Genomic DNA, 16,219 nt, shown 5'->3' on the forward strand with positions numbered 1-16,219 from the left:
GGCCGATTATGCCGGGCTAACGACATGTCTTATGATATCGATATCACAACGTATTGTCATGATCCATTATCAATGCGCCAGTACCAAATATTGAAATTTATGCCATCTGATGTTAATCTTTAATCTCCCTCAGTACAAAAATCATGTTTTAATCGTTGAATTAGACGGGAACTCATAGCAAAGTGTGTGCGCACAGCAGGGAAGTGATATTGCATGACATACCCAACAGGACAATATGAACATTTGAACGCGGGGCGCTTTATTCCAGCTTAGCGCCTCATAAAGCCGTCTGGATGGTGGAGAGAGTGAGAGAAAGGGAAGAAAACAATGAACAAATGTGAAAAGAGGGGGAGAGGGAGAGAGGAGAGGAGCGTATCAAGGCGACTAAGCGGGGATAACAGTAATACTGCGCATAAAACCATCAGATATTACACCTCTTATTTCCCGCCGTTCAAACGCAACACTAATCTTATTTATACAAGAGCTTTAGGGGTTGCGCCGCGCCAGCTAACAGCGGCGCTGATAAAGAGGCCCGTGTTTTAGCGGGCCCGTTTTTTAGCGAAGGGAGGGCTGGCGGGGGGAGTTCAAGGCTAAGAGCCCAATATTGACTGATATTTGGGCGACGTCCAAATAAATGACGGATTAGGTTAACTGGCGCACATTAACGGGACGCGCGTCGCTGTCAAACGGGATCAAATATGACGATTGGTTCCTTTTAGGGGATTTAAGCCGCACTTTCGCAGCGGACCACGATTGCTTTTATTACCTCCGCCAAGGAGGTCATGATCTGGATGAAGCTACAGGCAATTTTGTTTATTTTAGAAACAGGTGACGATTTCATTTTTGACATTTTCCTTTAGTTTGTCGGTGAACCTTGATGACTAAATTCATGCGCGTGCAAGAGGCACATTTAGATTGGCCTTGGTGGAGGTCTGCACCCTCGTGTGTCATTCAAGGTTTTGTTTGTTTTCTACACACGCTGCCAATTCCTGTCGAAGATTCAGAAAATTTTGGCTTTGAGGATAAAAATGAGTTGTTAAGATTTTAATGAGGAAAAAAACACGGTCAATCACTGTTAAGTATAAAAATATACTGTGGCAATATCATCATCACTGGCCATCATATTACAATAATAGTCAATATTATTACATTTTATCATGAAATTTCACATGAGAGTTGGAAAAATATGTAATTTGACTTTTTAAATGATTATAATAGAGATGATATTGAGATAGACTCAACACAACTACTTTCTTTCTTTTCAAATTAATATATTTTTGAATAAAATCCTACTGAATTCATGTTAACATCATCAACATCCCACCAAAAATGTTCTTAATAGAACAAAAAGTGCATGATTGCGACCTGTTTGCCAGTCGCAATAGAAATAAACGCTCACGGTCATGGGGCTTAACACATTCATTCAACTACTGCGTGGATTTACACAAATTTGAATTAGCATCGCAACTCTTAAAATGACTTCTGTTTTCCGGGGAATAAATATGCTAAATTAAAATGTTTCACGATGGACTTTTCTTTTATCTTTAGCTGACGAGTAGCTCTGGACTCTCACCAAACGCTCAAGTACGCAAATGATAAAACACACTTACACTAATTAATGTGGGCTTAATCCCTGGACATGCGCACACACACAAACACACACCTGTTAGCCTTGTGTTTAACTAGCACTTGTATCAGATAGGCGTTAAGGACTTTCATAAACGCTAATTAGTCATCCAAGAGACAACAGAGAGCTTAATGGCGAGAACGTGTGATACTTCCCCATCATCCAGCCATCCCCGGTGTCAAGATTGAGGCGTAGGATAACTGCTAAAGATGTCTTACCGTGTAAAAACACAGCGCTTGGGGTGTGGTGGGGGGTGGTATATGTTGGGGAGGGGAGGTGTCAAATGAGCTGGCATCAGATTGTGCTATCACGCAGTTTCTGATTTAATTACCACGTGCTAACGAGCTGCGAAGAGATCAAGGGGGAAGAATTGCTTATTTTAACATTTATCAGAGTCTAATTATATATATATATATATATATATATATACATATATGACATGTGTGTGTGTGGGGGGGTGTATGTGACCCAGTAATGAAGAGTCCAAGGTAAAAAAAAAAAAAAAAAAATTAAAGACTTGCTCATGTCACCATAATCAAAGTCTGCTACTAGGGGTGACAGGACAATGCCAATTATGACCAAATAAATATTGCAAATGACTCAGTTAAAAAAAAAAAAGGACCTCAACTAGTACCCCACCGTTGCCTCTACCCAAACACCCCATCACACACTCCTGACACCACCTCCTCCATCCTCCCCTTCAATTTGGGCCGACACTAAAGTGTTTCACTTGAACAAAAGCTTTCTTCTTTTGGAGAGGCGCTCCATTGTTAGCGGTGAACAATAGTGCCCGGGGAGGGGGTGGCGGCGGGGCAAGGGAGTGAGTATCATGCTGGGTCATCGGCGTAGAGTGTGTGTGCATTTTAGCCAGTCGACCATGCGTTATTGAGTTGTGCGGGCAAGTTAGAAGTCGGAAAGAGTTGGATGAGAATGGGGTGGTTTTGGGTCGGGGGGGGAGGGTCTACCTCATTAACCGCACCCCCCCAAAACAGCCCAGCCCAGCCTAGTGGCGTCGGCCAAGCGGCAGGTTAAAGCAACATAACAGCCTAATTAGAGTGAAGGGTGAAATGTCAGCGTTGACTTTTGCTGCTCGCTTGATCAATGAGGCAAAAAAAAACAAAAAACTGTGCTAACGGCTAAAATGCTAACCTTTTGAAGACCTTTTCCATCGAGGTTAACTCCGCTCATCCACGAGAGGCTCAATCACCATACACAATGTTCACAAATGGAGCAGCATCTTATAAAGGTACGGTTATAATAGCTTCCATTGGAACCAGGGGAAATACTTTTTTATTTTTTAGGATAAATAAAATCGAAGAAAAACACTATGTATATGGTGGCCTCGAACTTAAATCAAGTTCACAATAAGCAGGACTTAGCAAATGGTGAACAATTGTTCCAAAAGAAAAGAGGCTTCAATCTGTTCATTGCCACACCCATTTTAGGGTTGCTTTCAAACTAAAATTAAGAGAATCACACTTTATGAATTTGAAACAGCCACACAGTTTACTGCTAATGCTAAATAGCATTAATGTTGTGGTGGCTTTAGGCAACAAATTGAGAAAAAAAAAGCAACACATTAGACCAGAACATTGCAACAGTATTCGCACTCATATATTCTTTATTCTCTGCCAAGAACAACTAATATTAATGCTGTCCTGATGAGGTGAGATGAGTTGAGATTCAATAAACATTACAGGCATGTGTCTTATACTGCCCCCAGGTGGCCGTGTCGGGCATACCAAAAAGACAGCATAATGATCTTTCATTTGATGCAGTCTGAAAACTGTTTTATTTGTAATATGTAATGCTATTTATCGTTATTAAAATACATGTAACTTTTATACCACTGCATATATCACATTAAAAAATATTTACAAAATATTATAAAAAAAAAAAAAGAAATTTGTCAACATTTCTGACCACCTTGTATGACTTTATATCCATACTATTGACTACCCCCCTTTCCTTTTTACTTCCGTAACACCCCCCTTCACCGCAGGCTGGGCTCCACCTTTACACCGCAACTCGAGCCGCGTATTAGTGTTTCGGAGCAAAAGCGAGGGGCCCTGGATGGATAAAAAAAGAGAAGGGGGTCCGTCGCATGGAGGAGCATTTTAGCGTAGAGTGGAAGAAAGAGGGCGAGCCCAGGGCCACTGAAAAGGCGTCCGTCACACCTGCTCCCCCGACACGTGAATGGGTTACAAGTCAAATGCAAATGGGGAGTAACGAGGCCGAGAGCTTGAATGGAGCGTCGAAAGAAAGCGAGGTCGCACAAAGCCAGCGGAGCCTCTTGAACTTCATGTGAAACTCAGGTGGCAGCGCACCTTTATTGTAGGCCATTTTGTGTTTGCCGCTTCACGAGTGAGAAGATGAGTGCACGGCAGGCTGAGAGGGAACGCGTCCGAAAGGCGTCATTAACCCTCGTTATTGTCACCGATCTGGATTGGATCACTTTATGCGGGCAGCTGCTGCCATTCACAAGATTTTTTTAGGGTCATAATTGACAGATTTCCGGAAATGGTGGCTACTTAAGGCAAGAGGCCGTTTTTGGGGTGGCGTAGATCAATCTCATCTCATCAAGCTTAGCCTCTGTTTTTCATTTTAAGTCACTTTCATTTCAGCGTAAATTTATGTGTTGCATTTGTTTTTAACAAAATTATTGTCTGAAATTGCTAGTCGAGTCCTCTTTCAAAGAAATGTTCACTAAAAGTTACAGTAGATTTTGTTCCATATGATTGTATCAAATTAAATAAAATAATCTTAGCTTTAACCTAAAAAAAACTGATATAATACAATTTAAACAATTCACAAAATAAGAGAGTCTGATTTTGTGCTTGGACTCAATACGTGGCGATTCAAACAAAACAAAACCAAAATTACTACATTGAACCCCCGTTTATTGTGGGGGATACTTTACTTCAATAGGTAAAATAAGCACAAAATCATCTATAAAAATAGATATTTTTTATATTCAATTTAAGCAAAGTGAGATTAAATAATTAATCCACTTTTTAAACAAACTGGAAAATTACTGTGAGGCCAACGTGCTAACCAGTCGTCCACTGTGCCGCCCCCTCTTTGCCACATATGTATTTTAAAAAAAAAAATACTATCTTTGTATCACTGAGAAAAATAAAAACTGTCATTTATTACGCTGTAATAACACAAATGAAAATGACTTTGACTCACCATGAAAAGATCTTTGGCTTGCAACTCAACAGCAAGCAGGAAGGCCTTCTCAAAGCGCTCATATCTGAAAAAATAATAGAAAAAAAGACAAGCAACATTAAGACACATATAGGACAGTGAAGGAACTTTTGAAACATATAGAAAGCAGGCTATGAAAATGCTAAACTTGCTTTGTATCGTCAAGAGCCAACTATAGAACAACCAAAACAAGGCAAGAGATGCTTGGTGTGTGTGTGTGTGTGTCCTCATTCATTTGAAGTCAACGGAGAGAGAAAGAATGCAGGTGGGCGATAAGCGAGGAGAAGGGAGCGATGCCAACCAGGAAGAGAGAGAGAGGAGGAGATGCTAGCGGCGGGCGTGAACAACAGCGTCCATTTCAGTCAAACGCACGCCGACAGATGCCAGCATGAAAGGCCGGCGCAAACAGGTGCACAATGTTTGAAATGCGCATCAGCGGCAGGACGAGATGACTTGAAACGGCTCTGAAATGGGAGTCATTTTCTGACGGAATGTTTTTTGGACCATACTTCTTGCAGCCTTGAGTAGTAAGGTTGTTTCATGAAAGGTGACTTACAATGTTCTTCCATGACAAAACAGGACAAGCGCAAGAGGATTTAATGACATTGTTTAGTTTCTAACTTAATGAAAAATTAGCTTTCAAATATTAAATGTATCAACCATCATTTTGGTGGGTTTTTATTGTCAGTAAATCCTCCCACAAAAAGTTTCTTTCTCAAAAAGTAAAGTCACAGAATATGCTGAAAATCAATCAAAAGAAATATTTTCATTTTGGATTTAACAAAAAGTTACAAAAAGCATACATTTCTATAAAACTCACAAAATTCTGAGATCCATATAAACATCTCTTGCAGGGAAAACATTTGGAACAATCAAATATGTATATCTCCACATGTGATTTTTATTTTTTTTTTTTGCTTAAAAATAAAAAATTCCAAATTGGAAAATACCTGCGAGGAAAAAAAAGAAAAAGAAAAATATCCTTTGCAATTTGGAATTTTTTTTCGGAAACAACCGACATTTAAAATGATAAAAAATGTATACTTCATAAAATTTTTGCAATGTTTTTCATGAATTCGTGAGATACAAAAAGTATCCAACATATCCCCAAAAGTGAGTTAAAAAAATCTTTATCAAACTCCGTTCCTCAATACTCACGCCATTTTTTTTCATGTGCGATCATGAGGACAACATAACTTTTTCAAAACGTAATACAGATATTGCACATTTGGATTATATCACAAAAAAAATAAGATAAAAAAAACAATCGAAAAATGTTCCTTTTTTTATTTTACACAAATAAAAAAACTCTGCATTTTAGTTAATAAATATAAAAATTCACAAAATTGGGAGATGCTTGCTTTATGCATCATACCTAAAAGTAGTGGTGGTTTAAAAAATATCAGACTAAAAAAATTGGGTATACAAATGTTGGATAAATCCACATTTTGTGAATTGTTTTTCAGATTTTAGGTAGGTTTTATAGAATGACCTATGTCTTGACTAAAAAGTAAACAGTGTCGTGAAATTCAGCGATTTGTGTATAATTGAAAGATCTTCAAAGCAGCTCATTAAAAATGATGATTTCAATTTGTAGAATGTTTTTGTCTTTGCTGTATATTCCAAACCTTGAATAATCTGTTTTACCTCAGAAGTTGGTGGAAGAAGCGTCTAGCGTATTTGTGGAGTGACTCCTTGTAGTCTGCTGTGATATTTTCAGGAAGAGGCGTGTGCGGATCGTAAAACGTCGCCAACGCGGCTTCTAGTTGCTCTGCATGCAGAAATAAACAGTAAACAAACAATAAACACGACTGCCCAGAAGTATGCCTGAAGTGAATCTCCAACTTGATATGCATTTTTTTTTTTTTTTTTTTTTAAAGTTGTAGCTCACCCTCGGTGCGGGCATCGAGAGGCAACCGAAGAAGGTGGTTGGCGATGGCGCTCAGGCCTCGCCAGCACTGGTCGGCCGCGCTGCTCCAGTCCATGGCTTCCAGCATGCGCACAGACTCCTGCACCTGACCGGCACGCAGACGCTGCTGAAGGAGGTGCACCGGGCCCAGCCCGCCGACCCCGCTCACGAGGACCCCTGTCACACATTTAGTTGTACTTTAGATATACATGTAATTTATTCCTTAAATCTATTCAAGTTTCACTTCAAGTTTCTTCAAGCTGAAGGTAACTAACTTTTTATATGTATTTATATTTTAAGAACTTTTGACCTGAGGTGCTTGATTGTGCTTTTGTTTTTGTTGTGTGCATGAGCAGATTAGAAGGCTGCTGATTAATGAAACAATGAGCTCTGGCAACCTAGCCGCCAGCACCAGTGTGTGTGTGTGTGTGTGTGTGCGTGCGAGTGTGTGTGTGTACAACCAAGAGACCAAGGCCAAGGCTGATTATGATCCATTTTGACCTGATTAGATTTTTATTTATATATTTATTTATTTTTAAGGGGTCGCGGGGTGTGTGTGGCTTTAAGGTTGGGGCACCCACATTCAGAATCATGCTTACATATGAGTTAAAATGAACGTTTAGTCCTGATTGGATGAGCCTGAAAATGTTCCTATGCATTCATTTGAGTGTCAAATTAATGGAGGAAGGTGTCTGTGTGATTATTTACTTTTCTGTGTGTGAGCGTGCGTGTGTGTGCATGTGAGGGAGACAAGGCAATTAAAATGACAAGCTAGCAATTAACAAGCCCCAAATCCCCTACAGAGTGTGCTAATGTGTGTAAATACATCTGCTGCAGTGTGGCGTGTGTGCGTGTGAGTGTGTGTGTATGCGTGTGATACGACAAACTTAACGGCAAGGTCAGAGTATGAAATTCAGGTTTCAAGTCTGAATTTAGGTTTCAAGCGAGGGTTAAGGTTTCAACCTTGTGTGTTTGCATCAAATTAGGAAAGGATTCAAAACAAATATTTGGGTTTCAAGTTAGGGTTTCAAGCGAGGGTTAGGGCTTTAAACAAGGGTCGTGTTTATATTTTAATTTAAGGTTTAAAACCAGACTTAGGGGTCTAATTAAGGTTTCAAGCCTGTATTAAGGTTTCAAACAGGGTTAGGGGTTCCAATAACTATTTGTAGTAATTTAGGATATCAAAGCAAGGTTAGGGGTTTGAAGCCTGGATTTGAATTTGGGCTGGAAAACTTGGACCACCCACTTCCGATCCCCAGTAACTTGAAACTCAAATCTTTGCTTGAAGCCCTAACATTATCTTGAGCCCCACTTTGAAACCCTAAAGATGGCTTCAAACCCTAACAGAAACCCTACTGCTTATTCGAAAACCTGCTTTGTATCTCTAACGCAAATTTGCAAATCAAATTTGAGGCCCAGAATGATGGTGTGGAACAATCTTAACAAGTGTTCATAAGGGTCTCGACAGCTTGACTGCATCCTCAAGTTAATTTGTGGATGGACGCCAAGGTGAGCGGGAGTCTTGCTCTCAGAGGTCATTCAATAATCGCCCTGGGTGGGCAAACGCACCCTCGCTCTCCTTCGCCTCCAGGTGCATTGTGGGGTGCAGTTTTCCGATAAATCGTTTGCGGTGGCTGTACGCTCCCTCGGGGGCCTTGATAAAGTTTGCCAATCAAAAAGTGTTTGCAACACACACGCACTCAGAGAATCACCCGCACTCCTTAATTGTGACTTTGCAAAAACATGTCATTTTGACTTTGTGCGCGTGAGTCTGCGTTTGTGTGTGTGCGCACATGAATGGGAGGGAAAAAAAAGGACGTTTGACAATGTATGTGAGAGAGTGTTTCGTGAAAGAGTGTGTGTTTGACAGATTTCGGCAAAAGTGAGGGTGAAAATGTAAAGATTGTATTTGAGTGAGAAACTGTGTGTGTGTGTGTGGGTGTGTGCCTAGGACTACATGTAAGTGAGGAAAAGTGTATTTGTGTGAGAGCCTATGAGAGTGGTAAAAGAATGTGTGTGTGTGTGTGACCCTGAAAAAAAAAGCGTGAGAGTTTGAGTGTGAGTACATCTGAACGCGTGCGTGTGAGTTCATGAGATTGCGCCTGTGTTTGTGTGCGAGAGTGTGCGAGACAGGGTGATAGAGAACGTGTGCGCCTGTGTATGCAACCGTATGTGTAGGAAAAAGACGCGCAAGCAAAGGGGATGGCGTCCTCCAACAATGGCGTCGCCTCCTCTGATCGTGTGCCAACGTTTTGATGAAGGAAGCGACTGCACGTCTTTTTCTCCATGATAATCCCCCCACCGCCACCAAACACACAAACACAGTCATTTATTTGTTTGTGCGCACTTCTCTGTGTTGACTCCTTTGACAAGGCTCGCTACATCACAGAGTGAAGAAAGACTTGGCCCAGCTCCAAGTTGTGTATTTATTTTTTTTTTCATATGAGAGGAAAGAAGCTCACTGGCGCAAACCCCCAATAACACATCAACACCCACCCACCCAACGAGCCAGCCGCCCTCTGCCTGCATGCAGATATCGCATCTGGGCACACACGTGGGTCTGTAGCAGCAGCAGCGATGGAATAACAAAAAGGAAAATACTGGGAATGGGAATTAGGTAATACAAGTTTGGGTGCCAACCCAGGATTGAAACCCTAACATTGGGTTTGAATCCCATGTTAGGGTTTCAAACCTGGATTTGGATTCTACATCTGAGTTATGGTTTCATTATTAGGGTTCATTATGCATTTAAATTAGGGTTTGAAATTTGGGTTAAAGGGTTGCTAAAATATTGATTAAACCTGGGTTAGGGTTTGACGTTAGTGTTTGGGTTGGAAACAAATGTTAAGGTTTGAAATTGGGGATTGCAGACATAGTAAGCGCTTCCAATTATGCTTTTAAAACAGTGTTAGGGTTTGAAATCAGGGTTATGATTGAAAGTTAGGGTTTCAAAGTTATATTGTATAATATCTGCTACATACCCAGTTGGAATCTTAAAGCTGCGAGCAGTCCCCCGTGAAAGACCAGCATCATCATATCCACCTCATCGACGCCTACTTCTGGACCCGCGGCCCACTGCAGTCCCAGCAGGCCTCCGGGACAGCGCAGGTGCCGGGCCAGTCTGAGTGTGGCAGCGGGGGTCACCTCCTCGGCCACCAATGCCACCTTGACAGGTGCCAGGCCCAGGTCCAAACACATCAACTCGCCCTCTTCGGCCGCCGCCGCCGCCACCGCCAAGGCTCCGGCTGGATGCCAGGCGAGGAGGGTGGGCGGCGCAGGGCAGGCGGTCCGCAGGGACACCCCGCGACGCTGGTCGTACAGAACCAGGGACGAGTCGCTGAGGCCCAGGAGGAGCGCGCTTTCGCTGGGGTGGTGTGAGCAGGAGATGGGTGGGGAGGGCAGAGTGATGCGGATGGCGGACAGGCGGTGCAGCCGTCCTTTGGCGCATTCGTACACGCAAGCTTTAGCCCAGGATGACTCTCTGGAGGCTCGGGGTCCTGCGGGCGCTTCCACGGTCAGCAGCTGGTGGGGCTGAAGATGGCTGAAGGTGCAAAGCAGAATATCACCTTCTGTCTGCGTCGAGCTCAGGACCTGAACACACAGTGGGCGACAGAAGACGATGCTGGGGGATATGGTTTCAAATTAAGGTTTGAAAGCAGTGTTTGGGTCTCATCTAAGGGTTTTATAACAATGTTAACCCAGGATAAGGTTTTCAATGAGGGTTTTCAAGTTATTAACATTGGCTTCAAACGTGTTGGTTTCAAACAAGGGTTAGGTTTAGAGTCAAGTTGGGTTTTAAGGTAATGCTTCAAATCCCAATTTGAATTGGAATTAGCCTGGATTAGGGTTTCAAACTCAACCCCCTGGCTATCCTTCCACACAGCAAAAAAAAAAGAACCCTGAACGCTTGTTGGGACAGGGGCAAGTGTCCCTCCAGTAAACACCAGACTGTCATTCAAGGATGCCAATGATAAGCTCTTCATTTTAAACTCAAGGTTAAACAAGCGCAACTTCTCCCCGAGTGTGAGCGGTAAACAAACATCTTCCTCAAACATCCTCAGCGGGCCGAGGAAGGACCGCGAACAACAAGCCTTGCTCAATATGAAGCAATTCTAAAGAGTTGACGATTGAAAACGAAGCACCTGGATCACAAGCAGCTGCCGGGTGAGCGGCTCAACAGTTGCGCAGTCACTCGGCTGAGCTTCACGGGGCGCGTCTTCGTCTTTGCGGAGGGGGGCGGTGGACGGATTTGAGCGTGGCCACAAAGCTTCCGTCGGAGGCCCGCGCTGAGCGTAGCGGCTTTGGCTAAACCACAACGTTTCATTTTGCCGCGTGGACAGAAAGACAGATCGCCTCACACAAAAGCTGCCCGGTGCCACATTTTTTTTCCCCATTTGGCACGCACCGCCAAAAAGGGACTTAGGGGGAGGAAGGGCTTGATTCTGCCTGCGCATGGTTTACTGCATGATGACTGTCCTTCTGAAAGGTTTTTTTTTTTCTTATTATTTTTCTGCTCTCCGTAATCCACCACAGAGCAGGCTCCTGCTGCTCCCTGGGGGGTGAGGATGGGAAAGTGGCGTGGAGGAGTGGGGTTTGTATCCCCAAGAAATGATTTTCCTAAGCAAAAATACAGCGGGAAGAGATAAGATAAGAGAAGATCAGATCAACTTTACTGTCCCAAGTGGGAAATTTGACTTGGGCTCACTGGCCACAGTTCAGACAACGGAGGGATGGATGTTTTTTAGTGTTACGGTTTCAAGCAAAGGTTATGGTTGCAAAGTAATGATTGAAGACACAATTGGGTTTCAAACAAGGTGAGGTGCCAAATTAGGAGCTGAAGTCAAGGTCAAGGTTTGAAGCCAAGATTACGGTTTCAAGTTAGGGTTTAAGTTCAGGTTTAAGGTTTCAAGGCAATGTTAGAGTTCAAAGTTAGGGCCTGGTAGCAAGGGTGGGGTTTTGAGTTAGGGATTTGAGCATCAAACAATTTCAAATTAGGATTTCAAGACAGGTTTAGGCTTTCAAACAAGCTTTTGGGTTACAAGACAGGGTAGGAGTTCAAATTTAGGGTTTCAAGCCCAAAATGATTGGGATTTCAGGTTTTAAGAAGTGGTTAATGATTCAAATGAGAGGTTTTAGAAGATGTGTGTCTGGGTCAAATTAGGGTTTGAATCCAAAATTAGGGTTTCAAACCTGGGTTAGTGTTTTAGATAAGGTTTCGAAACCAATGTTAGTGTTTCAAATTGGGATTTAAAGGCTGGTTTAGTGTTTCAAACATGGCTTAAGCTTTGAAACGGCTTCGCATCAGCCGCCTCCGAAGCAGAACGAGGCCAAGTGCGCCGGTGAGCAACTGAGTGCGATGGCAAAGTGGCAACGAATGTATAGAGGCAGGAAACGGGCGAAGGCAGAGATGCAAAATGAACAGGCAAAAACCAACGGCAGGCAGGACTGCGAGGGCCCAGCTAAGGAGCTTTCTCCTGCTTATTGGTTTCAGTGACTGCTCAAAACTATTCTTCCTCATTCTCCCTCTCCCTTCCTCTCTCGCTGGCTGGCACGTCGCCCCCTCCGCGGCGTGAAAGATAAAGCGGACGGGCCCAACTGTGTGGCTGGCCCTTGTTCACAGCAGTGGCCTTTTGAAGCCAATTTTCCAGCTCACGGAGCAGAGAAAGACGAAGAGAGACGGGCTGCGGAGATGGAGGCACTCGGAGGAGAGTCGAGGGATGATGGGATGGGCGGGGAAGGGAAGTGGGGGGGCTGCTTGGAATTAGAAGTTTTACAAAGGTGCAAGGGGAACACCTTTTAACTTCAGATTTGATCAGAATTTATTGGTCAAAATACTGTGTGTTCCTAGTGGGGCTCAGATTTTTTTCCCCCCTCAATATTACCATAGACTGGCAATATTCAACATAATTTTTTCAAAGCACTCTTCCCATATTTTTAAACAAACAGAAAAAAAAACCTTTAAAAATGTATTATGCATAATACTTTAGAATCAAAATAATTGAACCAGGGATTTTATTCATCTACTTCATCTTGAGCTGTTAATTTACTGTAACCCCTTTGATCTGCAGTCTTTGAAGCGTTTACTTTGACAACTTCACAAAATTCTAATAAACAAGATTATTAATACAAGAAAAACAATACTGGAAACAGATCTGCTGCTTTATCACTTCAACATTTCATGTTTCATGACGTGATATGTAAACATGCAGACTGAACGTATTTCAACAGTATATCAATGAATAAAATACAAATACTGTATTTTTTAAATTCTCGTCACACTTCAAACTATAAAATAAAACTAATAACGTTGACAAAGTAGTTGTGGTAGCAAAACTAAAATTTGATCATGTGAACAAAGTGTGGGGGAGGGGCAACAAATGCCAGGACCAAGTTGCATCACAGGAATCTGTTCCAGCAACGCCTCAAAAAGGAAATGGAGAAAAACTGCTGGACCGCCACGAACGAGAACTTCTTAAACATAAACAGAACTTGAAACACGTACAGTATAATGTATTTTGAAAACAAATCTGTTTCGTAATTGTTTTTTGAAACGTTGCGAAATTATCCTCAAATGCTAAAGTACTTGCCCCTTCCTCCTTGGTCCAAACTAATTGTTTTCATTAAAGTGGTTCGTCTTTTTACGGGTGGTTCTTGTTGCGCCACCGCGCAGCGCAGCGCCAAAGTAAATAGTAATTAAAAACGGCAAATAGAGATCAAACAAGTGCGGGGAAAGTGTTTGGCGACAGATAACTGGAGGGAAAAAAAATAAAAAGTAAATTCATTCATCTGCTGTTTACATTTCATTAGAAATATTGCAGCATGTGTGCGTGTCTTGGTAGGGTTGCCGTTGTGAGGTGAGAAGAAATCACTGAAAATATTCGCAGCTGTTTCAGGAAAACAGCATTTATTCCATATCCTTGATATCCAAGTTTAAGATTCATCAACTAGCATGATCTCTGTCCTCACAAGTTGCACTAGTAACATTTATTCCTCTACTGCATGCACACTACTACAGTAGGACAATTTCGGCTTACTAGTATGACAACTATTAGTTACTAGTGAGGCAAAACTGTAGTAGGCCTAGCAGTCGACAAAGGCTACTAGTAAGACACAGTCTTTTGTACTCGTGAACATCTAGTGCACTGAATTGCCCTACAAGTGAGGAGAAAGTATCTAGATATCAGGAATGTGGAATGAATGCTCAAATGGCTTTCCATAGCCACATAAAAATCAGGGCCCAACTAATTAATCTGCAATGAGCTATTTTAAAAAAAACATTTTTTTATTATTTTTTTTTAAATTAATCTGACTTTTACACTGTCAACTATCAGTGAGGTCCGAATAGAAATTATTGTTAACTTAGCATGCCACTCACTGTATGTACTGTATTTGTGTTTCACGGAAATGGGGAGAGGGAACGTGAATAAAGACCACATGGGGGAAGAAATCAGACTTTTACAAATGCAGAGCGACTGGCGAGAAAATGGGTTTAGCGCGGCAGATAGCGCGGCGGACAAAAGGGGAACATATATACGAGCTGGGAGCGATTCAAGTCGCTAGCGTAAACTGCTCGCTCCATTTCATGCCGCACATCTGAAAAAAACTGACAACAAATGCTTTGATTCGACGCAGAAGAGGGCCGCCGTGTTTTTAAAGGAGGGAGGGGTGATGATACGCCACGGAGAGGTGAAGCAGTGTGATAAACGCAACAACAACAAAAAAAAAAAAACAAGACTAAAGAGGCGACTCGCAGCATCCGCTTTTGATGATTTCAATATTCATGTGTTGATTGGTAACGCTAGTCCTCGTTCTCGCCTCCATGAGGTGAATATTTAAAAGCGAGCGGCGCAGAGTTAAGCCCCTCATCGGTAATTTGGGGTCTTTCATGTGTTTTTTTTTTTTTTGGGGGTGACGGAGGAGGGGGGCAACTGGCTGATGGGGAGGGTCTCGCCAGAGGCCGGGAGCATGCGAGAGGATGCTGCGTGTGGGCGTCGCGCTTCACGCCGCAGCGCCGGCTTAGCTGCTGCTTCTGCATATTCAACGCGGCCACGCGCAGAGGTGCGACGAGCGAGGTGCCACCCTATAAGTGACGAACATCCCGACACCCACGCAACACACCACTGCACGCCAAATCAGCACCGTCGTCTTTGTGTGTTCTCAATGTACCCACAAAAAAAAAAACAGATGGTTGACTTCAACAGCACCAAAGACACTGAGAAAGAAAACAACACGTTCATTTTGTTGGGAAATGTGTGCTATACAGACAGTATTTGTTCCAATCTATACAATTGGATGCCTATTCCAATGTAGTGCCTAAAGCGGATATAAAAAGTCTACACACCCCTGTTCAAACGCCAGGCTTTGGGGATTTAAAAAAAAAAAATACCACGGTAAATTAATTCAAAACATTTCCCACCATGAATGTGACTTTTAATCTGTAAAATTAGAAAAACATTTTTGTAGTAGAAGCCTGACCAACCAATCACAGGATGGAAAAATGCTGACTTTCTTATGTGCCAGCTACCGAGCAAATTTGAAATCTGATTGGTTCAACAAACTGCCCCCATTGCCAACATAGTAGTTCCGCCACCACTATTGATTCTGAAGGGCAGATACTAGTAACATGGCAACATATTGACAATTGTGAGATATTCACAGAACAAAGTGGCTCATGTCAAGAGTTTTCACCTTGAGACCTTCTGAGAGCGAGCAGCCGAGCAGGACCAGGTTGTTCCCGTGTGTATTTTTGGGGGCCCAGGGCCACGGCTCCCGGTCGTGACTACTGGACCTCCACCACAGCAGCGCCACATCCTCCGGCCAGTTGAGCGCTACGCCTTGGTGGAGGCGATGCGCCCACCCCGCCACCTCCACGCTTGTCACCTGACATGAACAAAATAATTTGCATAGTCCTTTATTCAGATAATAACATGACGCTAAGGTGTGTGTGGATCAGGGCTGCTATGAGAAGAATTTAAGACGCTATCCTACTGAGGAGGCGAACATTTCCGACTGTTGGCGGAGGTAAAAAAAAAACGTGTGTTCATGTCAGGGTGCACCAGGTTCAAGATCATAAATGTACACCAAACGTTCGACAGACATTTTTTTCCCCTATATTTTTCTTGCCTCGAAGGACCTTCGAACACGTTAAAAAATTCCTTGCTTAACGAACATTTGCGACATTGAACAAACCCCGATGAACTCCGATGTAAACGCAATAGCAGCGCCCACCCCAAAAAAAAATAAAAATTGTCCTGACAAATTAACTTCAACTAATCGTTAAAACTGATGAATCCCCCAGCCCTCGTAGGCATGCAGCCATGTTACACATTGCTTGCAACATGCACAAACCTCTCACCCCCACCCGTCCAGAGTAGATGCACACGTTGCCCTGGTCCAGTGGACTAAGCTGGAGGGGAGTTGAGGGAGGGAGGGTGAGGGCTAAACTAATCCGGCCTGGCAGAAAAGTGCTTTCT

At 42.8% G+C, this 16,219-nt stretch overlaps 1 protein-coding gene across 7 annotated transcripts in view; it reads right to left on the minus strand.

Annotated features, from left to right (window-relative positions):
• The window catches only part of wdpcp (WD repeat containing planar cell polarity effector), a 57,488-nt gene that overhangs the window by 10,674 nt on the left and 30,595 nt on the right, over positions 1-16,219 (minus strand). For all 7 annotated transcript variants that reach the window (XM_088304819.1, XM_088304821.1, XM_088304823.1 and 4 more), the window contains 5 exons: positions 15,435-15,626; positions 9,728-10,337; positions 6,729-6,923; positions 6,485-6,608; positions 4,820-4,883 (listed from right to left, as the gene is read on the minus strand). In XM_088304819.1, the coding sequence (XP_088160945.1) occupies positions 4,820-4,883; positions 6,485-6,608; positions 6,729-6,923; positions 9,728-10,337; positions 15,435-15,626 (1,185 nt within the window). The remainder of the gene's footprint in view (positions 1-4,819; positions 4,884-6,484; positions 6,609-6,728; positions 6,924-9,727; positions 10,338-15,434; positions 15,627-16,219) is intronic.

The sequence above is a fragment of the Idiotropiscis lumnitzeri genome, chromosome 9 (assembly GCF_059441095.1).
Source record: "Idiotropiscis lumnitzeri isolate Australia: NSW breed Sydney's pygmy pipehorse chromosome 9, RoL_Ilum_1.0, whole genome shotgun sequence".
NCBI classification, from domain to species: Eukaryota; Metazoa; Chordata; class Actinopteri; order Syngnathiformes; family Syngnathidae; genus Idiotropiscis; species Idiotropiscis lumnitzeri.